Genomic DNA, 26736 nt, shown 5'->3' with positions numbered 1-26736 from the left:
GGTTTTGTACTCAAAAGATACTCTTTCACCACTGATATTCAATTAGCGATACCTCATTTTTTAATTGAATATTAGTGAAACTCATTTTTTTCACGTGTTTTTGTGCTCAAACGTCACAACAACTGTTTTTGTGCAAAAATAGCAATAACAGCAAATATCTTTTTCCACAGACCCCAGTTTACTCTTCTAGTCCTTTTCGAAACTACTTTTTGGAGTTAAAACCTCCCTCCGTCCTCTTTCTCCTTTTCGAAGGGATTTCTTCAACTTTTGATTTAACCCCAAAAACACAAACAAAACCCTCCTCGATTTTCATCTCTTTCTCTCTCTAGACACGAGATTAACCAAATCTAGTTCAAGGTATGATTTTCATTTTCACTACTTTTATTGAGTTCATGCATGTTCTTTCTTTCATTCTTCCTCTAATTATTGATCACTTACCAGTGAAAGTTTGCAATCTTGCTAGGGTTCAATTCTTTTTTATTTCTTCTTGATTTATGCGGCTTATTCTATTTCTGATAATTGGACCAAATCGAAAACTAGGGTTAGGTTTTGTTTATAACTACGGATCGCAATTTGCCATATTGCGATTTGGGATTGTTTTAATCCTTATTCTGTTTCAAGATTGCATTTCCCTCAGAATTTTGTAGTTACTATGTCATATCCAACAACCCTAATTGAGTAATTGTGATAATAGAAGCTCATATTCAGGAAATTTATATCCTTATTTTATCTTAACTTGAATTCTATGATTATGTGTAATTAGCCTCTTTCTCTCTAGCCATATCTTTATTGGTGGCCTTTTGAGGATGTTTATTATGAGAATAGGATCTTTTGAGTGGAACGAAATAATCGAAACCTTAGAAATTGATTACGTATAAGTGGCATTTTTTTCAACAGGAAACTTCGTTCGGGGTTCTAATAATGGGAACTCCTGCTCCAGCTGACAAAGAATACGCCGCGTTTGAGGAAAAGGTAAAACGGACAGTATATATTGACAATCTCTCACCTCAGGTCACAGATGCTGTCTTAAAAACAGCCTTAGGGCAATTTGGAAATGTCAAAGATGTTCAGTTCATCCCGAATTACACGGACTCAAGGAACCTCCCTCAATGTGCGTTAGTGGAGATGGAATCTGCCAAGCAAGCTAAATCGATCATAAACGAGATGGGTAACTATCCATTTATGATGACTGGGATGCCAAGGCCTGTTAGAGCACGTGCCGCTGAAATGGGAATGTTTGGTGATCGACCCGTAAAACCTGGAAAGAAGATAACTTGTCAATGGGTAGATCGTCAAGATCCCGACTTTAAGGTAGCACAACAGCTGAAGCTGATTACCCGGAAACAAACTGTGGAAGCTTCATACTTGCTTAAGGTAATCTTAAAACTTTTCTCATTTATGGTAGGGAAGACAAATTCTTTCTAGAAGTAATGCCCTGTGAATGGTAGAGAATATATCTGTCTACCACAAAGCCTGCAAAGATTGTAACAACCGATGAATTTCTTTCCTATTGTTGTCTGGTCTAACTAATTATCGAGGTGAGATGACATTTGGCTGCCTCCTATTTGTTGCTCGTTGAGCTGAATCTATGTCTGTCAATCCCAACCCCCACAAAAAATTGTAAAAACCAATGAACTTACGTTCCTATTCTTGTCTAGTCCAACCAATTACCGAGGCTTAATGTTTCCTTTCGCTGCTTCATCTTCCTTTCCAGTTGAGCTACTTCCCCTCGTTTTCCAATTTGAGTTCCTTCTTGTAGTTTGAATCTAAATGGCACAAAATCTATCTGCATTGAAGCTTCTATTTTTGTCGCTTCTCTCATGCTTGCCTGTACGAGGGACTGTTATGCAGTCCTTTTTGTGAGGTCAGCAAACTTACACCCACGTGAAAGATCAAGGTGGGGTAGTTCGATCACGCCAAGATCTTTCTCGTCATAATTAAATTGTTTTACTTATCTCTTTCTTTCATGCGCTTCGGTACTACTTACGTATTGTTTTGGAATGTTATGTGTTGTATGTTTGTTTTGGAAACTCCCGTATTTTGTCTACTCGGAACTTTATTTTGAAATTTAGGTTTTCACTGAAGTAACCTTAGCGAGTTAGGATTGTGACAGTGACCTGAAATCACGATTATCAAATACCAAAGGAATTAATTTTAATATCACAATTCGTATGCAGCTTCAACTGGAGGAAGAAGAAAAACTCGCAGCGCAGCAGGCAGAAATGCTGAAAGCAAATTACAAGAAGTATGAAATGCTTGAAAGCCTATTGACAGATGGGTCACTTAAACGTTTGGGACGTCGGTTCAACATGAATATGATAGATGACTAAGATACATCGGTGGCTCAAATAGGAATGTAGATCTTAGATCAATTACAAGAGTTGAAAACTTAAAATACATCTTCTGAATTTTTTTTCCCGACTATTTTGAGCTTCATTTTGCACATATGGGAGATTTTGAAGCATACTCTGATAAATTTTTGTGATCCTCAACATGTAAGGAAGCTGATATTGATTGTAAGGAATTTTCATATAAAGTAGTAGCACCTACTCTTCTTTCTCCTCCATGAGAGAACAATATATTCTTGCAACATTGTCTTCCAGCCCTCTTGAGGACCTTGAGTCTATCTCAAATTTAAACAGTATACATGGTTGAGCCTATTGTACCAACTCTCTTTGAAAACCTGCTTGCAATGAAAGGAGTATTAAGACTGGCATATCTATCTTGCACACATGTGATATGAGATAATACTAATAATTTCCTTCGACACCAGGACCAGAGTGACTAGGCACTCCCACTCCGCACCTGGCTAAGGTCACTAAGCTTCAACATTAGGACCAGAGTGACTAGGCACTCCCACTCTACACCTGGCTAAGGTTACTAAGTCTTGATCCTAATGTGAGATAATGCTAATATGCCCTTTCAACGTTTGGATTGGCCTCTTTCATTATGGTTTAATTAGGCGGTTATCATGCTAATTACATCTTCATGATGTATCAATGTCTTGTAACGACTAACGTAGATCGTAGTCGATTCTCAAAAAAAAAAATTAGGGTTGGAGGGACTCGCCACTCCCCACTCCCCTTCCATGCTGGAATATAGTTAGTTTTAAAAAAAAAAAATTTTACTTCAATCGGTTTAAAAAAAATTATAGGTATTTCTCAACAAGCGGTTATAGTATCTCTAAGATAACTACTACTCCTGTGTTTCTCATACATCCCTCGATTTTTACACTTCAATCTCCTTTGAATTTTTCTAAATCTGAAAGTTGAAATTTAAGTTTCTTCTCTCCAATATATTTTTCCTTCTCTCTTTCTCTTCATCTTCAAGTTATAATTTATTATTTTTTTCAAATCACAACTAAATGTGATCTACCACTACGGTGTTAGTCAAGAGGGATCTGCCGCGTGACGCGCGTAAACCTAGTATATATATAGAGAGAGAGAGAAGCAATACCACCATCAACCTTAGAAGTTTCTTAAGTTTCCACACTACCAAAAATCTCCTTACACATGAATAAAGAATTGAAAACTGTACACAAAACAACAGAATGGGTAAACAACTACTTCATCTAACTCTCTGTAAAATATTGGAATACTTGAATTGGAATGGAATAATGCAGATGAAACTCTGCACTTTTTATTAAGTAAAGAATATAACCAAATTCGAATTCAGAACTGTAAAGAAACTCTTTAGAATCATTGTACAGATGGTGTATGAGAAAGATGTTCACATAATTGCCGAGTGTCCCTCTGAAGGAAGGAGTGAGAAACAAACAGAAGAAGAATTTGAAGATAAGCTCATGAGATCTGAACATGGTTCAGGAAACACAGACTCGGAGAATCCAAATGTATTTGAACAATGCCAAGATCTTGAAGTCTCTGAATTGATCACAGATAATGAAATATTGAATAAACAAATTGATGTGAAAGGAGACTCTTGAATTCCAACCAACTTTCCGGCTTTGGTTATGTTCTCGCCGATCACATTCTTCATGGTAATGCTATCAATAATTGGAAAAGCTTTGGGATCAAAATTTTCATCCGGGTGAGACCCAACGTATCCCGTGGCGAGAAATGCGTATTCTTGAATATTTTCCATTACCACATCCGAAATAAGGATGTTTTTTATATAACCACCTCTACCCTTGGTAGTTTTGAATGTAATGCCAGTGACGGAGTCGCGAAGATGAATTTGCTCGGCATAAACATCGGAGATTCCACCAGACATCTCACTTCCAAATGCTAGACCAGAGCCAACAGATGCTCGAAGATTGACTTGTTTAATATGGACCTTCTTAGTGGGCCTACCATATGCGATACCATACTCATCCCAGCCACTCTTAAGAACAATAGCATCTTGACCAACACTAATCGTGCAGTTCTCTATACATACGTTGTTGGAAGAATCTGAAAACAAAATTTAAACATTCATAGTTTCATAGTTAGTGAATTGTAGTACGAACATAACTAAATTTAGATGTAAGAAGGCCTGAATGTAGTTAAGTATAAGAAAACACTAAAATAAAGGAAGTTTGTCTATCATCACAAACCTGGGACTATTCCATCAGTATATGGAGAATCGGACGGAGCATGAACGGTTATGTTCAGAACTTGCACATTGCTGCAATTCATACAAGTAAAATTATCTCAGATCCTAGTTTCCGATGTGTATATATATATGTGTGTGCGTGTGTAGGTATTTTGTTCTTGATACGGGCTTAAAAACGAACTAACAAGCTTACCTGCAATAGACAGGATGAATATTCCAGTACGGGGAATTTGATAATGTGATATTTGAAATCACAACATCTTTAGAACTGATAAATTCCACAAGGTGGGGGCGGCTGTAGTTTAAGGAATGAGAATTGAACCAATCCCACCAAACAGAACCTTGGCCGTCTATGGTTCCATTATCACCTGATAAGTAATGATTAACAACAAAAATGTTATTACTTGATAGCTGTGAAACCGAGAAACTTGAGACGAAGAAATTTGGTTAATAGACTTGCCTGTTATTACAACATCTGTTAACTTATATCCTGTAATCAAGCTTCGGTATCTTCCACCAGGAAGTTCGATGCCTCTGCCATACGAAGGTAATGGTTCAATTACTTCCCAGTGAGAAGTATTCTGCAAAATCAACCCGGGAAGAAAATGAATTGTGGGTTCATGTGTATCCGACTAACGTATATGGACCTGAAATGTGGTTAAAACGAAGAAAAGGTGAAGATAAAGAGATATAGTGTGAGATATGACAAACCTGAGAAGCAAGAAGGACGGCATCTCTTGCCAAGAAGAGAGTGAGATGGCTAGTGAGATTGAAGCTTCCAGTGAGCCATCTACCTGGAGGAACATAAAGTTGAGCTCCACCCTTATCGGCGAAAGAGTTGAGATAGAATATAGCATTTTGAAATGCAAGAGTATTCAATGTTTTCCCATCTCCAACCGCTCCAAATTCTTTTATCGATACACTATGAGGACGAGGCTCCAAACCCTTCTTGTATTTGCAGTTCCATGCACTCTCTTGTCCACTAATTTGAACAGCATTATTCAATGCTAGAAGCAACAACAATGCCACCTAAAAGTAAGACGACAAGCACCGGTTAATAGAAGTCTAAATCATCCATATTTTTCCTTTCTTTCACTATTGCAAGAGTGTATGATCTTAGAGAAATCAAGAACATATAAAAAAAACCAAAACAAAAGTAAAAAAGGAGCTTTTCTAGGATATTCAAGTTTGATTTTAGTATAAAAGTAAAAGTGTTAATAGTTGAAAAGACTCAATTAGAATATGTGCTAATAGTTCAACCCTGTAAGAAAATGTCAATTGAAAACCTAGAAATGAAAATCACTAGTACCCTCTCTACCTATGATTCAATCAATGTATGATCAAAGAATTGGGTGAAAAAACACAATTTTCCTCACTAGAGAAGAAATTCTTCTCAAAATGAAAAGCTAACTTTTTCATGATTCCATAAGCAAAACAAATGCTGCCAAAAGTAAAATCAAACAATAAAAAACAAAGACATCTCAATTCTCAAGGATCTATTTTCATGGACAAATAAATCATAAACCCCAAGATACCCATCTCAAGAAATCACTATGAATCTAACCCACTTTAAGAAATGTCTCTCATTGAAAAAGGGAAAAAAAAAACCTGAAAGACCCATAAAGTAGATTCCAATAATCTCAATTGAAACCCAATTTAATTATAAAATTAAAAACTCAAACCCATCTCAAGAATAACTTCATGTATTCAAAATCAATTAACAACCCAAGATCAAAAAATTGACAATGAGAAAAACCCATGTTCTAAAATTTTCAGAATCATTAAGACTAATTGAGAAACTTAAAATAACCTACTTACTAGCCTCTTCATGAGCTTCTGAACCTTCTTCAAGACCAGTCCAGAAGCTGAGACACCAGTCAACAGATTTCAGAAGAAGAAGAAGAAGAAGAAGAGGAAGAAGGAAAAGAGAGACAGTGATTGGAGTATATATATGTAAAAATGATTAAGTAAAGATTCTTAAGACTATAGAGATTTATGGGTAGTTAGAGAGAGAAACAAATAGTAAGTAAAGAAAATCAAAGAGGATTAAGCAAAGAAAATCAAAATTGAACAAAATAAAGAGCTACTACTATAAAAGGCACAATAATTAAATAATTAAAAATGGTACAACATTAATTACCACTAATTACCATAACTTTAATTATCATTAGAAACATTTTAGCGCCGACAATATTTTTGTTTCATAACGGCCACCTCTCTGTCTCTTCTCTGTAACTCCTTGATTATGAAGTCTTTAGGATTTTAGAGAGAGAAAAAGTGGTATTTGCTTGCTTCATAGATTTCGTTTATAGAAATAATAATAATAATTCCAATTCAATGTTATTTATTTGTCAATTCCATAAATACCCATTTTAATTTCAAACAATCTACCATAGTTTGGGAAGAATAATAAAAATGAATAAGGGCTTTTCCTACAATTATTATTGTTCTAGAATAAGAAAATTGGGGGGAAGAAACAAAAAAAGAAGTTTGAAAATTTCTAATAATTGGTTGGTATTAATTAGGCTCAGCTCCAATTTCACCCCCAATTTGTGGTCGGGTGCAAATTTGGTCCTCGTATTTGTCCAATTTTTTGCTTTGCGTCCCCAAAATTATCTTTTGGTTAGTCAAATTTAACAGACGATATTTCTATTTTTTTTTTTTAAATATTTATCTCAAGTATTACCGTTACGTCTTATTTCTTTTTTCCATGGTTGGAAACTAGTCGCTGTAGAGGACCGCCAACTGATTCCACAGAAAAGTTATTGCCATTTTTCTTCTTTTCTCTCTGACAACTACCACCACCGTCATCTTCATATCATCCTCTTTCCTCGTCTGGGGGTCCTTGTGAAAATAGAAAACAACTTTTGTCTAGAAATCATAAATGGAGAAACCCCTTCATCAGGATATCTTAGACGAGAAGGTCAAGAGGGGCCAAACCATTTTGTAGTATTGCGGAACTTGATTTAATCAAGAACCCAGTGAGAAGATAAGAAGAGAAACCAGATTCAAAATATTCAATTGTTACCTATTCTTGATGGGATGAAGAATCTTTGGAATAAAGAGAGGAAAACTAGATTCAATTTTTGCCCAGTCTCATCTATATCCAGCTTGCGAATCTTAGAAGGAAAGAAACCAAAATCATATACCATTTTCTCCAATCTAATTTATTCAATCCAGCCTGCAAATCCATTCGATTATAAAGTACCCCGAAAGATAAAAGAAATACAAACAAAATTCAGTTTGATTCAATTGTAAAGAACAAAAGATTTTGGGGGTTCAGGTCCAATAAATTGTGGAGGTGGTGTTTTTTGTTGTTGAAAGAGATGGTAATGGTGGAGACGAATAAGAGAGAATTTAAAAATAATATGAAGAAGTCTGTTAAGTTTATGATCATCCAACTCAAAACCAATTGACAATGAGTAAAGACGGCAGAGACATTATATTCTTGGTTGCTAAATCGTCATTTTTCTCATGTGGGACTATTCTCACATCGGCGATAGATGCTCGATTAACTGGAGTCAACGACAACTTTTCATCGTAGACAGGGGCGAGCCCACACAGGGGCCCGTGGGGGCGCGTGCCCCCACGACCCTAACGCGGCTCGAATGTGTTAAATTGCACTTGCCATTATATTATGTATCTATAGTTCCGCTTTTTAAATAGAAATCTTCTCTAGCTTAACTGGTGAACCATGTGGATTACATTGTGGAGGTCTTGGGATCGATCCACACACACAACACTTTTTTTTCTAGAATTTCTACTACTTACATTTTTTTCCTAGAATGTCTACTATTTACGCTTGGCCTAAAATTGGTTCTTATTAAATTAAATTTTGACCTCCTCAAAGTGACCAACTTAATAAAAACGGTTTCGTACAGATGATGAATTTTCTAAACAATTTCGTTAATTTTGATTATGTCTGATTTTTCAGTGACTTGTACTTTCGACTTCAAGATTGTTTTTTTACACGTTTGTTATAGTAGACATGTTATTAGAAAGAAAAGTTTATCTTCATTTTTTCTTCCATTATGATCACTTCCTCTTCATCATCTCCACCATCGTTTTCTTAATCTTCACCACTATCTCTTCATCCCTTCCTTTGTTTTTTTATTTTAATATTTTTTTGGAATCTAGTTGGGAGAAAGATCCCCAGACTATATTGATGAGAAAATTAGAGATTACTTGTTATACATCAAAAGTACTATGAAATATCTTCATATGAAATTCTTTCACTAACTATAACGAAAAAGTGCCCCCACTCATAAAATTTTCTGCCCTCGCCACTGATCGTAGAAGGAAAATAAGAAAACGACAGGAAGACAATACCTTAGAACCTAGACGAGAAAAAAAATGCTTGTTACTCTTTGAGTAATGGGGATGTAGTCTAAGGACCAAATCAGACTGTTGGAAAGATATGAGGACTGAATTTCTAAGATGGTTCCAAATTGGCCCCAAATTGATAGTTAAACCTTTAATTAATTTATTATTAGTGGAAGAACAATAATAAGGAGTAGTAAGGCATGGGTTTTCGAGTCAGGCATGTGGTTGCCAGGAAGGGATGGGGGTCCCACATCAATCATGCCTATTATGCTAGCCTGGTTTGCTTCCATTCTTTCACTACAAACTCTCTCTCTCTAGTCTCTAGTCTCTCCTTGCTATTGTATTTTCGTTTTCACTGACAGAACACTAGGGAGGGTCTTTCGAACTTCTCAATATCACCATAATATGAATATCGATTTCAATATTCTTTCATAGTTTATTATCGATTACTTACAGTTTTGTTCAAACTTTTACATTTGGATCATTTACACATGAGGTTTTTGAGTCAACAGTCCAAAATCTGGGGGGTAAATCCAAAAAAAATCCACTCTTGTCCAAAAATTAGTTGCAGGTCCAAATGTCAGTTTTTTTTTTTATTCCCCTCTTGCCCTTGGAGGGGACATGCTGACGTTTTCCTGAAAAAAAAAAATGTCTGGTAAATAAAATAATTTACCAGTACACGAAAAATTCAAAGTTTCAAAATTTTTTGAAATTTTCAAACGAAATTTCAAATTCCCGCCCAGCAAACCATCTCTTCTCGGTAAATAAAATAATTTCCTGTACACAAAAAATTTCAATTTTCAAATTTTTTTGAAATTTTCAAACGAAATCTTTTTTTCGAAATTTTAAAATTTTCGAAATTTTCAAACGAAATTTCAAATTCCCGGCCAAAATTTCAAATTTTTTTGAAAATTTTAAATTCCCGGGCAAATTTTGAAATTTTTTTGAAAATTTTAAATTCCCGCCCAGCAAAAGTGTCTAGTACAGAAAAAAATTTCCAGTAAATAAAATAATTTCCCGGTCACAAATTTTTTTTTTCGAAGTTTTGAAATTTTCAAACAAAATTTCAAATTCCCGCCCAAATTTTCAAATTTTTTACGAAATTTCAAATTCCCGCCCAGCAAAAATGTCTAGTACAAAAAAAAAATTCCAGTAAATAAAATAATTTACCAAAAAAAATTGCGTTTCCCGGGAATTTTTCGGTGGCTGTTCCGTAATTTTCTGAACAGTACACATTCTGATGGACGGGTTGTCAGATTATTTTTCAGAAAAAAAATCGTTTCCCGAGAATTTTTTATGGCAATTTTGTAATTTTCGATGGCATGAACGGTAAATACTTTATTTTCTAAGGGCCCTTTACGTAATTTTGACCCCCCAAACTGACACATTGGACCTCCTTTACATTTTTAGGCAACTTTGGGTGGGATTTTCATTTTGGCCCCCTTTTTGGACCAATAACCCAACCCCTCAATATATATATACTACAAGAAATTTGAAATGCTATTGTATAGATCTACTAGGGTATATCCCGTGCCCTAGGGCACGGATACTTGTATCAATCAAATATTACGATATTTATTATATATTTTATTGAGAGAAAGTGATTTTTATTAGTTATTATTTTTTATATTATTTTTTTATTTTTTTCTCTTAAATTAATTATTATTTTATTGAGAGAGAGAGAGATTTAAATTTCTTCTTTTAACCCTTGAAATTTGTTTTGTTTCTTTTTTTCTTAAATTAGTTATTTTATTTCTAAGAAGTAAAAGATTATTGTATTTTAAATAGGTAACTTTATCTCTACGAAGGACTATATTTTAAATTTTGAGAAGGACTTCTAGACAATATGCATAATTAAATAAGGATGTTTGTCCCAGTCATCGTTTTCCCTTCTGTTTTATATAATAGATCTTTACATATACACCCGATAAATCAAATAGGATCGGATCTTAATTAGCACGGTACTATATACCAACCACATTTCTTACGCGGGACCATAAATTTTTTTTTTAATCGTTGATAATTTAGGAGTCTCATGCTAAATTACAAAGCAAAATAATTTTTTTTCTTACAGGAAGTAATAAGAGAGGGTGAAGTAATTTAACTAAAATCATAACAAAAGGATGTTGATGAATTTTGCTTAACACAGGACGTTGTTATATTACCATCTTAACACTTTTCCACATAAAAATTTGTTTTACAGAAACTTTTAATTCTACAAAATGTTATTTCGAAGTTCTAAGTGAAATAAACTATTGATTTGATAATGAATGGAAAACGAGATGCGCGGATCCTCAATCTCTTATTTTCTATGTACATCCTACACCAAACAGAGTTGTTAGACTATCAAAATCCAACTATTCGGGTAAAATTACATGGTAATCTAGACTCAAAATATTCACCTAATATGCACTGTAGGCTCTTACAAAAAACACGATTAAATAGTCAACAATTACGATCGAGACTGAATTTCAAATAAATAACCAACTAAGCTACTATTTTTTTGTTGTCCATAGTTCAACCTCACTTCATAAATACTTCAAAGTAAACAATATACAAGAATGTCTAACACGAGACCCCTCGATGGATGGTGAACTTATCTAAGAATTGTTAACGAAAAATATGACACCCAGTAAAAATGAGAAAGTTTTAGCCACAATTTGTTATGCTCAAAACTTTTTTTCAGTTATATTTTTATTCTCTCTCATCTCCCAAGATCAATATCAAAATCTAATATTTCACCCTTCCCTAACGCTATCGCCCTTGTCTATACATTTTCATATACCAATTTGGGACATGTCTTGCTCATCTCATAAGGCTATATAACTGAAATATTCACTTCAACAAAAAAAAAGTTGAATTATTAAAAATAAAAGTTCTATTGGCTTTCAAATCGGCATGTTGGGTGGTCTTGGCCTCTCTCACTCCAAAAGCTAGCTCAAGAGGTAAGACTCCTCCCACACTTAGTAACACACCCCCTGCCTCTTCCATAACTAATGTGGGATTAATCTAACAATCTCCCCCTCACACATTGGCTCTTAACTTCAATAGTTATTCGGCCGAGACTTATTATTATCCGGACTCTGATACTAGTGTTGGGTGATCTTGAGCCTCTCTCACCTCAAAAACTAACTCAAGAAGTAAGACTCCTCCAGTCCTCCTACACTTATTAACACACTCCTTGTCCCTTCCACAACCAACGTTGGATGCTGGTATTAACCTAACACGGCCTGGTTCAACTTAATGGTGTTGACAAATAAATAGTAAATGACATTATATAAGATATGAAAGAGTTGGACACTTGTCTCAATTTCATTTAAAAAGGGACCCACTACAGACAAACCCACCAACCCAGCAGTAGGAGTTTCTATTTCTGCATGCCAGTGGGACCAAACCATCATGTTCTTTTTCTCACTTAAAGAATATGTCTAAACCGCGGGCTGTATAATATTCACTCACTATTATTATACGTAAAATAATAGGGGACTGTTTGGATACAGTGTGTTATATAACCTGAAGCCCCTTTTTTGTGAATAAAATACCAAACAAGTGGAGAGAGAGAGAGAGTATGCCAATAAAATGGTCCAGCTGGGTTGGCTTAAAATTATTCTGTCGGAAAGTTTTCCATCGCCTCGGTGGAGGATGGTGATTGGTGGAGAGAGAGAGAAAGTGTGTGAGAATCCTGGATTCTATGTGAACTGGTTGAATGTTCAGTATCAAATAGGGTAATAATAGTCCTAATAGTTTTGAATTATAAATGAGATAAATATCGGAAAATGTACTATACCGACTGCTTTCGTTAGCTATGTTGTTAGACATGGCACGAGTGGATTGGACAAATTTCACGCATTAGTAGTGTTAGTGTGTAACTGGTGGGTTTTGCGGCGAGAAGATTAAATTAATCTTAGGTTGATCGAATGAATGCACTGTCGCATAAAAACAATCTTTCAATAACTATAGGACAATCTAAATACTTAAAACAAATTGGAAGATAATTTTGGTATTGAATCTTGGTTTTAACAAGATTTGTCTCAATCACCACATACATTTTGAGTCCAAGCTAACCTACATATTCACACATGTTATTGTACTAGGTGAGAAATCTGCGGTTGTTGCTTTTGATTGTAGTTTGAGCTGTAAATCATTTTTCTTGATTTTATCCCCAATCAAATGAGAAAAAATGACCGGAGAACTCTGAATCTAGACCAAAACCTCTGAGGCTATATTACTACTAGGGCTAGTAAGTGTGGACATATGATCAGTTAGACCCACCACCCATGTGGTGGAATGGTTAATTCTTTGTTTTGTAGTCAGATCACCTTTCCGGTTTGAATGTGTACAATTTGATTGGGACTTCTAACAAATAATTCAAAGATGTATTCATATTTCATACATACTTTTAGGTCACTGGTTAAGCTTCCCCACTCATGCTTCCCAATTAGTTATGTTAAGTTCTTCCATGTATTAAGTCATGTTATAGGTCTGTCATGTCATAAATTATTGAAACATAAAATTCATTATTTCTCCGTGTAGAAATAATTATATTCTCAAATTATTACACATTCCACTAGCTTAACATTGATCGAGAGAGTCTTTACGGTGGCTATTTTTGTCGAAAGAGGTGAAAGATTCTTGTGCCTTTGAAGAAAGAGCTCTTGGTGGGGGAAAAACCATTTTCTATCATTGTCATCTTAAATTGGAGTTGAGAACATTGATCAAAGTATAGTATTGAATATATGACATGTTACATCTTATGTGGTTTCTGACTACAAAGCTCTGTTTAGTATGAGAGGTGTTGAACCCCTAGACTTTGTGTATTATATATGTATACAGAGAATGAAATGCAAAACCACGCACATTCAGCTTTTAGGTTGCTGCTCAGGGATGATCTGCACTTTCTGTCACTGCCCGACGATGATGAAGACGATCATGAATCATTGGTGTACCAATTACCATTCTCCGCTGTTACTATCCAACTAACAAAATAAGAGGAGAAGAAAGTCAAGAAACAGGTTTAGATTGATAACCAAGATCACTCCCACAAGATTAAAACCCAATCCACAAATTATGATGGGCCCGGCAGGCCTTACCCACCTTGGGCTCGGCGTTTTGGACAGAAGTATCTCCCACCCCTAGCTACTCTGATGTCTAGCTTTTTCAATAGATGGATTTATGTTAAATATTAGATGGAATAGCTCTTCGACCGATGTGTCATAATCCAAGCAGTTTAATTTCTTCGTAAACGGAAGTGGGAAGCAAGAAGATTCGAGTTATTTAACCTGATGAAAGATGAGGGCAAAAGCTTCCTCTGGTTCTAGTTACAATTATGCTTGAGTCCTAACTCCTAATTCAAGCGACAGTCCCAGAGATCTGAGGCCTTCCTTATTGGCGAGGATCTTGAATCCGTATCCTTCCGTGGAAACAGCAAGAAAGTTCCCTTCCTTATTGAACTTTACGTACGGAAGACTCTGAACCAATCAATCACAAGAAACAAAAACATGTCAAACTAAACGTTTATACGAAAAATGTATAATCTGAAGGCATGATAATATTCTAACCGAAAGTCCACCGTCAGCTTTCGTTCTTGCAATGACATTTACATCGTCCATATCCCAAAATTTGATCTCTTTATCTTCACCAGCAACCAGAAAGCGGTTCTTCGTTGTATCAAATTGAACGACACCCGTCGATTTCATTCTAAGACCATCATACCTCCTCACTTCTGATCCATTGCTCTCCTTCAATTCCAATAGGAAAGTGTCTCCATTTTTATTTCTCCCACAAGAAAACAACCTGAGAGACATGCACAATTAACAAGACAAACAATGTATTCTATATTTTGACAAGGATGGAAAAATGACCTAATTTTTTTGTTGTTCTTTTATCTTTCCTTATGGGTTTTACCTACCTACGGCCATCAGCACTAAAAAGCATTGCATTTCGCCCCCGTTCAGGAGCATAACAGTTAAGTATAGGACCCCTTAAGCCATCGTACTTCCAGACCTTTAGTTTCCCATTAACACCACTAGTGATAAAATACTGCATATCACATCCATGAATACATAGACCATTGGAATAGAAGAATAGAGCAAGTCCAAAATGAAGATCCAAGTGAGTAAGTTGGCTTACATCTATATCTTCTCTACGCTGGTAGATTACGGAAGAAACAGGTCCTGTAGTACCATTAAAGCTATGAATTTCGACTCCATCATCTATGTTCCACACCTATTATATTCATACACATGTGCGCGCGAACACACACACACACACACACAGCATTTAACTTAACATAGGCGAGAATACATAGAGGAAAAAACTCGGCATATTCAAACACAGAACACCCTAATTTTGTTCCTCAATCTCACCTTTATCTTTCTATCAGCTCCACATGTTACTATGCACCGTTTTATGGATAACATACAGAATGCTAAATCATTTACTTCACCATCGTGAGCAACGATCTGTAAATGTTAAATCAAATTTAATGTCAGTTTTAATTTTTAGTTAGCTATTAAGATCGAAAAAGCAAGAAAACATACCTCCAAATTAAGCTGAAAATTAGAATCTACATCATATATTTGAACCAAATGTTTTTTAAATGCTATACCTGAAAAAAGAAAATAAAGGTGAGAAAATACTAATCAATCTTCGAAAATTCTAAGTTTTCATTGAAACCCACATACCTATCTTATTTCCCGTTTGACTCCATAATACTCGAGAGATAGGTACTGGCAGTCCATTGGCAAAAGAGTGCTGCAAGAGTCCAAGAGACACTATGAACCTCCAGGACTTGAACACAAAAATGACAGGATTTGCGAGGAAGTAACATTTTAGAAGGTAGATTTCATTAGATTTTGTATTGCAAAACTAAAAGTGGGAATGTAGATCACTTGTCAAAGATATTATCTATCTACTACACCTGAACCTCCAGCGGATGATAACGCAAATTCTGTACTCTTAATGGTATTGAATGAAACGTCTCTTTTCTAGCTACTTCCCATACTCTAACTTGACCGTTAGCATAACCAACTGATGAAAGAAAAAGAAAACAAGTCAAGAGAGAGCTTTTGAACCCATAATCCTAAATAAGGTTTAAAAATTCTCTGTAAATAACAAGATTGAATACCAAGAAGTAATGTGTGACGGGAAGGATGGAAATCCATGCTTGTGACATCGAATATTTCATCATTGCTCCAAGCTACTTCTAATGGTAGCAGATCGCGTAGCTTCATGATAAGGTATTTAAGGAAACAAAGTTTGAGTAAATTGGTATCCATCAATCACAGGATATTAGAAATCTCTTTACATGATATAGACTCATTGAATATTACCTCACTGTTTAGTCGATCCGGTAACTGTTCAAGGTGGGTATTTTGGTTGTCAACCACACCTATAGAATTTGAAGGAGTTATTTGACACTTCAATATCCGAAACTATATGAAGATGGAAGTGCGTGAAACTTATAGATATTACAGAATGCAGGAATCAGCTTGACTCTAGGCGAGCAATCTGAGACAATCACATCACCTAAAATCCGCTAAAAAGAAAGTGTCTTTTACTGCTATGTTAATAATAAAAACTCGTCTTCAAGGGAAACTATACACATTTATTAAGATGTTAAAAAACAAGCATTCTTAAAAATAAATATCTATAACTAAATCACCTTCATTTGGACCTCTGAGTAAAGTCCTATTTTCTGGATTTGGCCTCAAATTTTTAAAGTAATGGTTCTCCCACGAACAACTTCAAAAAACGAGTCTACCAATTAGAAGTCAATGTATAAAACTAAAACACATTAAATGGGTTAAAGGTTAAACCAATCTGAGTAAACTATAACCAAACTAGATGAGCAAGAGACTTTTACCCTTGTTCGGCTAATGTTTGCAATCTTGCTGTATCTATAATGGGAAAATTCAACTTATTCATTAACACAGGATTATTTTCAATCAATGGTTTCAGCTCCACAAACAATTCCTCTCGTGCTGAATTAAAATCATAGGGTTCTTGTTTCCTGAAAAAAAAACAAACAATCAGACCATTAGTTTGGACCTAACTTCCCCTCACATAAAAATCAAGTTTTTATCAAGATCAAGATCAAGATCAAGATTTCCCTATTTATGCCAATTTCCACATTCTATTTACCTTGAATCTTTATCTTTTATAATATTGGTAAGTTCCTGGTCATTGCCATTCCAGAATACTTTCAAATCCTTCGATATACCGTTCAATAGCTTCTTTATACTTAAGCTTTCTGATTTTGAAGAAGATCTTTGTGGAGAAGTCATTATCATCAAGTTTGGTAAAACCAGAGAGGTATATCTCTACTTCATCCCATTCTCCTGCTTCAACTTTTTCTTTGAAATATTCCATACTAAAGAAAATTCCTGATTCTTGTTCTACCTAAAACAGTTAGGTATTACAACAAACACATTAAATTCACACCACCAAGATCACATACAAAATTTAAATTAAAAATTTGAGGAATCTTACTTGTGAATAGTCTCCTTAAATTTCTCCTCCTCATCAAGAAATTTGAGCATAAGAAGTACTAATTCCTTGTTTAAAGATTCCCTCGACATTTCCCCTCGAAGAAGTACTCAGATTTTGATTTCAATTTCAAGAACACCAAAGAAAAACTGAAAACCTAGTTAAACGAAAGCAGAATCAAAGAGGGCTAGGGTTTTGATTAATCGAAATGAAGGAACATAAAGTACAAGATAGTTTAGAAAATGAAATTGAATTCAAGAAAGAAATACTCACTGAAGAAGAATTGGAGAATTGAAATTGTTGTTGAGAACTTGAATTGACTTGTAATTACTTGAAGAAGGAAGAAATTCTAGGGTTTCAGTTTCTATGTTCCAGTGAGAGCTCGCGAGAAAAAGCTCCGGTGAAGAGAGAGCGAAGAGAGAGAAAGTGAGAAATAGGGAAGTTGGTCATAAGAAGTGCTTTTTGGGTAGTTATATATGCTAACAACCTATCTTTCATTAACTAACTGCTTATCTGATAAGCACGAGCCCTTATGTAAATCGTGCTGAAACCCAGATGGGCTAGTTCAATTTCGACCCCTACATTATTCTTTTTAAGCCCCTGCTTTATGATCTGTTTCCTTTCCGCACCACCCAGAGTCCCAGACCTACTAGTCAAGTTCCACATGGCTTGCGCCTTGACTATACGTGTAAAAGTGTTAATGGCAGGGGCAGGTGTAGGGGTGGGAATCGAACTTAAGACCTTCATAATTTGTAGAGTTTAAGTTCTTCAACAGACCGGAACTCCGGCGAAGAGAAACTCCTTCGCCGGAGTCTCTAGAGAGAGAGAGTGAAATTTTTTTTTTAATGGTCGCCGGCCGGAAAATTTATTTTCCGGCCGGCGACCTAATCGGAGAAGATAAAGAGGTGAGGTGGAGAGAGAGAGAGAGCTGAGGTGGAGAAGTATTTTGCTTTCCCCTTAAATAAAATTGACTAATTTTTTACCAAGTCTTCACACCCCAGAAACTATTTAGCTTTCCCCAAAGCGCTGGCCCTTCCATAAATACAATCTTTGAATAACTATGGGACAATCGAAATACTTAAAGTTAAAAAAAAGAGTTATTTCCTTTTTGACCCCCTACTTTGTGTCCAATTTCTTTTTTTGCTCCATACTTTTCGTAAATTCAAATTTGATCCCCTTTTCATAAAATCGTCAACATCCGATTTTCTTGTTTCCTTTATTACTCTCCTCCAAAATTAATTCTAATTTCTCTTTCCTATCTTCTTTTTCTTTTTTCCCTGATTCTTAAAGTTAACTTTTTGGTTTTGCTGATTTCTTCTTCTTTCATTTTTTTTAGTTTCTGTTTTCATCTCCCTTCTTCTTATTCATTCTAATATCTCTAACCACTTTTTTTTCTTTATCTCTCTCCATATCCAATGTTACAATGTAAATTTGATTATTGTAAGACAAACCTCTCAGAATACACTAGCAATGCTATAAATCAGATGTATATGTACTGGATCATGACAAAATTTCTCAAACTTCAAAAGTGATACATAACTCACAAATTGCAACAAGATCCATCGAATTATAAACATTAATAAAGTTCAGACAACTGAAAAATCGTACAAAATAGTGTAAAATCAAAGAAAGGCAATACATAACCCTTCTAGAAAGAGAAAGGGCGACTGACTTATAAAATTCTCGCTTTAAAGAAGAAGAAGAGATGGAAAAATACTCGGTTCTTGTTAACTACTACTTATGGTTAGTGAGAGAAATTAAGGACTTCCAATCATTTCTCTCTCATCAAAACAAAATCATGGATGAGAAATCAATTACTTGATAAATCATCAACTCAATCTATTACATTTCTTTTGGGTCGTCGAAATTCTGAGCCCCAAATTTTACTTGGTGTAGTTGGTGCTACACTAATTCCTCTTCCAATTTGTACTTCTGATGATTCTTCCACTAATCCAAATATCAAAGATCCCACCATGCCCATTGTGAGTAACCGATATTAAATACCCATTGTTTTTTTGAATTGTTCAGCGTGCCTCGAACCCTTGACCTCTAAGGTGGAAGACTATAGATCTTACACTCCAACCAAGGGTTGTTGGCGCCCATTGTTTCTCTCTCTAGATGGACTTTCTTCTTTATTTCTTGGTAGATCACCTGGTTGATTTTAGGGTCCTGCCTGCCGCTGGGGGAGATCAAAGAAGAAATCTAATTATTGATGAAATTTAATTATTTGATCAAATATAACTATTTGATGAAATCTAATGAATAAGAAAAAGATTGGAGAGTTTCTTTATTTCTTCTTGTTAGATCTCCATAACCATGCTTCTTTGATGAAATGTAATGAATAAGAAATTATTAATGATGATGAAGAACACAATCAGATTTTTATCTGGCCTTCTGATATGTTCATGACCAATGATGATTTCTTCATGAGTTTAGATGAACTCACCGGCGCCACCGTCACTGGACCCCCCAAATCTGATAATATTCACTCACGGACCAACCTAGATCGGGTGTTTGATGATAGTTTTACAAATTACTTTCCGACAAATTTTCCTTATCCTTGGTGTACCAACAATGGCACCACTGGCACCGATGGAAGTTTTATTTTGTGAACATTTTAACTTTCCTTATTTTTGGATATTTTATCTTGATAGAGAGAAAGAGAAATTTTAAAATATTGATTGTATAAAGAGAAGATGGTTAGAGAAATAAGAATGAAGAAGAAGAAGAAGAAAGATGAAAAAAGAATATAAAAATAATAAAAGAAGAAGGAAAGGTAAAGAAGATAGGAAAGAGAAATTAGAATTAATTTTGGAGGAAGAGAAGATGGTAATAAATGAAACAAGAAAATCAGATGTTGAAGTTAACTGACGATTTTACAATAAAATGGTTCAAATTTGAATTTACGAAATATTGGGGGCCAAAAAGGAAGTTGGGCAGGAAGTAGGGAGCCAAACTTTATGTACAAGCTCTCTCATTTGTCTCTCTCTCGACGTCTCTTGCGTTCCGAATTTCGGATAAAAATCTATACTAATCAAGGACAACTTTATTAGAAAAAAATGTTAGACAAATCATATAAAATTGTTATTCATTGAGTTTATATTCATCATAGTTTTAATAAAGGTTAATTCTGTTTTTGCTCCAATTTGTGACCAACTCATCGTTTTGGCCCCCATAAGTGTCTGGCAGTTCGATTTGGCCCCAAATGGCCACATTTGTTACCAAATTATCTTCGGGGGCCAACATGCAATTATTTCTAAAGAATTTTGTAAAAAGACAAGGCCACCTCACCTCCTCTTATTTCCTCCACTTCATCAATTCATATCATCTCACATCCATGTCATATGTCCATCTCATAATCTTCTCATAATCAATTCATAATCCGTGGCATAGTCATTTTCGTAAAAAAAAATAAATAGTTATTTTGGAAATATAAGAAGACTAGATTTCTATTGGTTGAAATTTAATTGTTGATGAGTTGGACAATTAGAGATATCTCAAGAAGACACTCTAGAAATAGAGTGTCCTCCCGAGACATCTCTATTCCACCCTCGACACATCATCTTAAAATTGACCCAAGAACTCTGAATATGTATAAAAACCTCTGAGACTAAATAACTAGGGGCTAGTATGGACATGAGTTAGACCCACCCATGTGGTTAGATCACCTTTCCGGTTTGAATGTGTACAATTTGATTAGGACTTCTAACACATAATTCAAATATGTATTCACACATACTTGGGTCACTGGTTAAGCTTCCCCACTCATGCTTGTCAATTAGTTATGTTAAGTTCTTCCATGTATTAAGTGTTATATAGGTCTGTCATGTCATAAAATTCATTATTACACATTCCACTAGCTTAACATTGATTGAGAGAGTCTTTATGGTGCCTACTTTTGTAGAAAGAGGCGGAAGGCTAATATTTATCGATAGTAATCTTACTTTTTTTGGTCACCTAGGAGGATAGAAGATTCTCTTGCCTTTGAAGATAGAGCTTTTGGTGGGGGGGAAAACCATTTTTATCATTGTCATCTTAAATTGGAGTTAAGAACATTGATCAAAGTATAGTATTGAATATATGACATATTACATCTTTATGTGGTTTCTGACTACAAGCTCTGTTTAGTATGAGAGGTGTTAAACCTCAGACTTCCTGTATTATATATGTATACAGAGAATGAAATGCAAACCCACACACATTCAGCTTTCAGATTGCTGCTCAGGGATGATCTGCACTTTCTGTCACTGCCCGAGGATGATGAGGACGACGATGAATCATTGGTGTACCATTCTCCGCTGCTACTAACCAACTAACAAAATAAGAGGAAAACAAAGTCAAGAAACAGGTTTAGATTGATAACCAAGAAGACTGCCACAAAATTAAAACCCAACCTACAAATTTTGACGGGCCGGGCAAGCATTACCCAGCTTGGGGCTTCAGGCATTCACAGGCATGTTGGCTCGGGGTTCTGGACAGAAGTATCGGGCAATCGGCTTTCCTGCCACCCCTACTCTGATGCTCAGCCTTTCCGATAGATGGATTTATGTGAAACATTAGATGGAATAGCTGTTCGATATATATAGCTCCTAAGCTTGAGTGAGTCTAACATGCTTTTTGTCATAATCCTAGCAGTTTATTTTCTCTGTAAGGGAAATGAGAAGCAAGGAGATTTGAGTTATTTAACCTGAAGAAATATGAGGAGCAAAAGCTTCTTCGAGTTCATGTTATGATTTTGTTTGAAGTCCTAATGCAGGCAACTGTTGTGGAGATCTGAAGCATTCATTATTGGCGAGGATCTTGAATCCGTATCCTTCCTTAGAAACAGCAAGAAGGTTCCCTGCCTTATTGAACTTTACGTATGGAAGACTCTGATCCAATCAATCACAAGAAATAAAAACATGTCAAACTAAACGTTCCTACGAAAAATGTATAATCTGAAGGCATGATAATATTCTAACCGAAAGTCCACCACCAGCATCCGTTCTTGCAATGATATTTTGATCGTCCATATCCCAAAATTTGATCTCGTTATCTTCACCAGCAACCAGAAAGCGGTTCTTCGTTGTATCAAATTGAACGACACCCATTTTTGATTTCATTCTAAGACCATCATACCTCCTCTTTTCTGATCCATCGCTCTCCTCCAATTCCAATAGGAAAGTGTCTCCATTTATATTTCTTCCACAACAAAACAACCTGAGAGACACGCACAATCAACAAGAGAAACTATGTATTCTAAAGTTGGAAAAAGACCTACTTTGTGTGTTCGTTTATCTTTTCTTATGGTTTTACCTACCTACGGCCATCGGCACTAAAAAGCATTGCATTTCGCCCGCGTTCAGGAGCATAACTGTTAATCAGTAAAAAATCCCTTTTGATATAGTATATCCAGGCCTTTATTTTCCCAGTAATACCAACTGAGAGAAAATACTGCATCATATCCACGAATATAGAGAGACCATTAGAACAGAAGAATAGAGCAAGTCCAAAATGAAGATCCAAGTGAGTAAGTTGGCTTACATCTAAATTCTGTTTACGCTGGTAGACCATGGAATAAACAGCTCCTTTCTGACCATTAAAGGTATGAGTTTTGACTCCATGCATTTCTCCTCCATCTATGTTCCACACCTGTTATATCCATACACACACACTTGCATCATTTAACTTAACATAGAGGAAAAAACTCGGCATACTAAAAAACAGAACACCCTAATTTTGTCCCTCAATCTCACCCTTATGTCGTTATCGCCTCCACATGTTACTATGCACTGTGTTTTGTATAACATACAGAATGCTAAATCATTTACTTCACCAGCGTGAACAACGATCTGCAAATGTTAAATCAAATTTTATGTGAGTTTTAATTCCTAGTTAGCTACTAAGATCGAAAAAGCAAGAAAACATACCTCCAAATTAAGCTGAAAATCAGGATCTACATCATATATTTGAACCAAATGTTTTTTAAATGCTATGCCTGCAAAAAGAAAATAAAGGTGAAAAGAAATATTACTCGATCTTCGAAAAATTCTAAGTTTTCATTGAAACCCACATACCTATCTTATCCCCCTTTAGATTCCATAATACTCGAGAGATAGGTACTGGCACTCCATTGGCAAAAGAGCTCTGCAAGATCAAGAGACACTAGATGTAGGACTTGAACACAAAAGTGACAGAACTTGCGAGGAAATAAGATTTCAGAAGGTAGATCATTTGTCAAAGATGTTATCTATCTACACCTGAACCTCCGGCGTATAAGATTGCAAATTCCACACTCTTAATGGTATTGAATGAAGCATCTCTTCTACAGCTACTTCCCATGATGTAACTTGACCATTAGCATAACCAACTGACGAAAGAAAAAAAAAACAAGTCAAGAAAGAATTTTTGAATCCATAATCCTAAATAAGGTTTAAAGTTCTCTGTAAATAACAAGATTGAATACCAAGAAGTAATGTGTGAAAGAAAGGATGGAAATCCATGCTTGTGATACTGGATATTTGATCATTGCTCCAAGCTACTTTTAGTGGTAGTAGATCGTCGAGTACCTTCACGATAAGGGATTTAAGGAAACAAAGTTTGAGTAAAATTGATTTCCATCAATCACACCTATAGCATTTAATATTACCTCATTGTTTAGTCGTTGCGGTAACTGTTCAAGGTGAGAACTTCGGTTGTCAACCACACCTATAGCATTTGAAGGAGTTATTTGACCCTCCAATATCCGAAACTATATGAAAATGGAAGTGCATGAAACTTATAGATTACATATATGCAGGAATTAGCTTGACTCTAGGCGAGCAATCTGAGACAATCACATCATCTAAAATCCACTAAGAAGGAAGTGTCTTTTACTGCTGTGTTAATAATACAAACTAGTCTTCAAGGGAAAACAGATACATTTATTAAGATGTCAAAAACAGGCATTCTTACAAAATAAATATATGCAACATTATCTATAACTAAATCACCTTCATTTGGAGAAAGATGATCTCCGAGTAAAGTCCCAGTTTCTGGATTTGTCCTCAAATTGGTACGATAGTGGTTCTGCCACCTGATTTTTTTTCAAAAAATGAGTCCACCAATGAGAAGTCAAATGTATATTTCTGAACTAGAACACATTAAATGGGTAAAAGGGTAAGCCAATAAGCCACAAGAAAATTTACGAAAAACTAGATGAGCAAGAGAATTTTACCATTGTTCGACTAATGTTTGCAATCTTGGTGTTTCTACAGTGGGAAAATTCAACTTTTTCATGAACACAGGATTATTTCCAATCAATGGTTGCAGCTCCATAAACAATTCCTCTCGTGCTGAATTAAAACCATTGGTATATTTTTTCCTGAAACAAACAAACAGGCATGATTTGGAGTTTGGACCTAACTTCCCCTCACATATTTATCAAGGTCAAGATTTCCCTGTTTATGCCAATTTCCACATTCTATTTACCTTAAATCTGTATCTGTTATAAGATTGGTAAGTTCCTGGTAAGTTTGGGCATTGCATTCCCAGAATACTTTCAAATCCTTCCAAAATATCGCCATAGCCTTTTTCATGTCATCCCTTAAGTCGTGACAAACAAGTTCAACAAAAATGAAATTAATGGTGAAACATTTACTACTTAAATTCATGATTTACCTTATAATTGCTTCTTCATATTTAAGCTTTCTGATTTTGAAGAAGATCTTTACGGAGAAGACATTATCATCAAGTTTGGTAAAACCAGAGAGGTATATCTCTACTTCATCCCACTCTCCTGCTTCAACTTTTTCTTTGAAATATCCCATACTAAAGAAAATTCCTGATTCTTGTTCTAACCTAAAATAGACATTACAACAAACACATTAAATTCACACCACCAAGATCACATAGAAAATTTAAATTAAACACAAGAAACGGAATGAATCTTACTTGTGAATAGTCTCCTTAAATTTCCCCTCCTCATCAAGAAATTTAAGCATGAGAAATACTAATTCCTTGTTTAAAGATTCCTTCGACATTTCCCCTTGAAGAATTACTCAGATTTTGATTTCAAGAACACCAAAGAAAAACTGATAACCTAGTTAAACGAAACCAGAATCAAAGAGGGCTAGGGTTTTGATTAATCGAAATGAAGGAACATAAAGTGCAAGATAGTTTAGAAAATGAAATTGAATTCAAGAAAGAAATACTTACTGAAGAAGAATTGGAGAATTGAAATTGTTATTGAGAACTTGAATTGACTTGTAAAATTACTTGAAGAAGGAAGAAATTCTAGGGTTTCCGTTTCTGTGTTCCAGTGTGAGCTCGCGAGAAAAAGCTCCGGAGAAGAAGAAACAAAAGAGAGAGTGAAGAGAGAGAAAGTGAGAAATAGGGAAGTTGGTCATAAGATGTGCTTTTTGGGGTAGTTATATATATATATATGCTAACAACCTATCTTTCATTCACTAACTGCTTATCTGATAAGCAGGAGCTCTTATGTAAATCGTGCTAAAACCCAGCTAGGCTAGTTCTATTTTGACCCTACATTTTCTTTTAAGCCCCCCAATTTCTTTCCTGCACCACCCACACCTACTAGCCAAATCCCACATGGTATGCGCAGACGCACCTTGACTATAAGTGACCTATGTGACAAAAAGTGCCACGAGTGGAACCAGGATATCGATTCAGGGGGGAAATAAACCTCAAGTGACTAAAAATTGAATATCTATTTACACTAGATAAAGTAGTTGCAAACTATAATACCAGAGTGATTTTTGGTGAATATAAAGCTTTAGAGTAGTATAAATATATATATTTTATAACTTTTTAAATACAAATTAAAAAGGTAATATCTAGAACTACGACAAAGAAATGGTTTTCTTCCATTGGGAACCCTTTTGAAAGGAATCACGATATTTCTTTTGATATTTTAATGTTAATATGTATATAACATTAATATTTCATCTTTATAATGTATCTATGTTAAATAGTATATAATGACATGGCAATGACGATTTATGATCTTATTTCGTTTTTATGATCTATCAATGTTAAAATGTATTTCAACAAAAAAAAAATATCAATGTTAAAATGTATATAATGACAATTATACAGTATGTTAAAATGTATATAATGACAGTTGTATATGATGGGGTAAACATAAGAGTTGTAATGTCAAACTTACGAAATCACCTTAAAAAACTAAAAGTATATCCCGTGGACTTTTTTTTAATGAAGTATATATCCCGTGGACTTAATAAAATATAATTTGAAGTCTTTTAAAATATCTAAAATGGATTAAAAATTAATTAAAAAAACACGTTGTCTACAACATTATACATCTACGATTGGTTTGGAGCTTTAGGCTCGGTAAATAAATTGTTCGTATGTGTTTGGGTTGGGCAATAGATTTAA

At 35.1% G+C, this 26736-nt stretch overlaps 4 protein-coding genes across 7 annotated transcripts; 1 reads left to right on the top strand and 3 right to left on the bottom strand.

Annotated features, from left to right (window-relative positions):
• Positions 1-102: 102 nt before the first annotated feature.
• LOC147545252 (RNA-binding (RRM/RBD/RNP motifs) family protein) lies at positions 103-2564 on the top strand. Its single transcript, XM_086637883.1, has 3 exons — positions 103-357; positions 898-1374; positions 2178-2564. Exons 2-3 carry the CDS (start codon positions 922-924, stop codon positions 2328-2330), a joined length of 606 nt encoding a protein of 201 aa, XP_086494009.1. The 5' UTR covers positions 103-357; positions 898-921; the 3' UTR covers positions 2331-2564.
• Positions 2565-3603: 1039 nt separating this feature from the next.
• LOC147545251 (putative polygalacturonase) lies at positions 3604-6887 on the bottom strand. 4 transcript variants are annotated; one of them, XM_086637301.1, is made up of 7 exons: positions 6692-6887; positions 6370-6416; positions 5263-5580; positions 5012-5132; positions 4745-4919; positions 4553-4623; positions 3604-4409 (listed from the first exon to the last, which is right to left on the bottom strand). In XM_086637301.1, exons 1-7 carry the CDS (start codon positions 6726-6728, stop codon positions 3730-3732), a joined length of 1449 nt encoding a protein of 482 aa, XP_086493427.1. In that variant the 5' UTR covers positions 6729-6887; the 3' UTR covers positions 3604-3729. The 4 variants fall into 4 exon arrangements, with proteins under 4 accessions (XP_086493427.1, XP_086493430.1, XP_086493428.1 ...); XM_086637304.1 differs by having other exon boundaries at positions 6702-6856; XM_086637302.1 differs by lacking the exon at positions 6370-6416 and having other exon boundaries at positions 6702-6854.
• A 6701-nt stretch (positions 6888-13588) lies between these two features.
• Positions 13589-17548, bottom strand: LOC147545250 (protein TPR1-like). The gene is made up of 15 exons (XM_086636809.1): positions 17365-17548; positions 17017-17274; positions 16739-16885; positions 16538-16617; positions 16206-16264; positions 16001-16100; positions 15794-15903; positions 15558-15627; positions 15414-15481; positions 15240-15335; positions 15004-15099; positions 14783-14913; positions 14433-14667; positions 14154-14342; positions 13589-13850 (listed from the first exon to the last, which is right to left on the bottom strand). Exons 2-14 carry the CDS (start codon positions 17163-17165, stop codon positions 14199-14201), a joined length of 1485 nt encoding a protein of 494 aa, XP_086492935.1. The 5' UTR covers positions 17166-17274; positions 17365-17548; the 3' UTR covers positions 13589-13850; positions 14154-14198.
• A 3868-nt stretch (positions 17549-21416) lies between these two features.
• LOC147545249 (protein TPR1-like) lies at positions 21417-25931 on the bottom strand. The gene is made up of 17 exons (XM_086673300.1): positions 25537-25931; positions 25273-25420; positions 25000-25179; positions 24811-24924; positions 24557-24703; positions 24333-24415; positions 23990-24048; positions 23807-23909; positions 23601-23710; positions 23418-23487; positions 23271-23338; positions 23097-23192; positions 22885-22992; positions 22661-22794; positions 22323-22560; positions 22049-22232; positions 21417-21673 (listed from the first exon to the last, which is right to left on the bottom strand). The coding sequence occupies exons 2-16, from the start codon at positions 25359-25361 to the stop codon at positions 22089-22091; spliced, it is 1743 nt and encodes a 580-aa protein (XP_086529426.1). The 5' UTR covers positions 25362-25420; positions 25537-25931; the 3' UTR covers positions 21417-21673; positions 22049-22088.
• Between the last annotated feature and the right edge of the window lie 805 nt (positions 25932-26736).

Source organism: Eschscholzia californica, unplaced genomic scaffold (genome assembly GCF_041429995.1).
Source record: "Eschscholzia californica isolate CP2 unplaced genomic scaffold, dmEscCali1.0.p SCAF_4, whole genome shotgun sequence".
Lineage (NCBI taxonomy): Eukaryota > Viridiplantae > Streptophyta > Magnoliopsida > Ranunculales > Papaveraceae > Eschscholzia > Eschscholzia californica.
This window is presented reverse-complemented; position numbering and strand designations above follow the sequence as displayed.

Bases quoted from the DNA above. Each gene is read 5' to 3' on its own strand.
- LOC147545250 (XM_086636809.1), bottom strand. From the start codon at position 17,165: ATGATAATGACTTCTCCACAAAGATCTTCTTCAAAATCAGAAAGCTTA. The intron at 16,618-16,738 runs GTAAAAGTCTCT...CGTTTTTTGAAG, and splicing joins CAAACATTAGCCGAACAAGG to TTGTTCGTGGGAGAACCATT. The intron at 15,482-15,557 runs GTATGTGGGTTT...TTCTTTTTTCAG, and splicing joins TCAAACGGGAAATAAGATAG to GTATAGCATTTAAAAAACAT.
- LOC147545252 (XM_086637883.1), top strand. From the start codon at position 922: ATGGGAACTCCTGCTCCAGCTGACAAAGAATACGCCGCGTTTGAGGAA. The intron at 1,375-2,177 runs GTAATCTTAAAA...ATTCGTATGCAG, and splicing joins AAGCTTCATACTTGCTTAAG to CTTCAACTGGAGGAAGAAGA.
- LOC147545251 (XM_086637301.1), bottom strand. From the start codon at position 6,728: ATGTTTCTAATGATAATTAAAGTTATGGTAATTAGTG. The intron at 6,417-6,691 runs GTAATTAATGTT...CTGGTGTCTCAG, and splicing joins TAAAGTTATGGTAATTAGTG to CTTCTGGACTGGTCTTGAAG. The intron at 5,581-6,369 runs GTAAGTAGGTTA...TCTTACTTTTAG, and splicing joins AGAAGCTCATGAAGAGGCTA to GTGGCATTGTTGTTGCTTCT.
- LOC147545249 (XM_086673300.1), bottom strand. From the start codon at position 25,361: ATGTCGAAGGAATCTTTAAACAAGGAATTAGTATTTCTCATGCTTAAA. The intron at 22,561-22,660 runs GTAGGTAAAACC...CGTGTCTCTCAG, and splicing joins TTTAGTGCCGATGGCCGTAG to GTTGTTTTGTTGTGGAAGAA. The intron at 22,233-22,322 runs GTTAGAATATTA...TGATTGGATCAG, and splicing joins ATGCTGGTGGTGGACTTTCG to AGTCTTCCATACGTAAAGTT.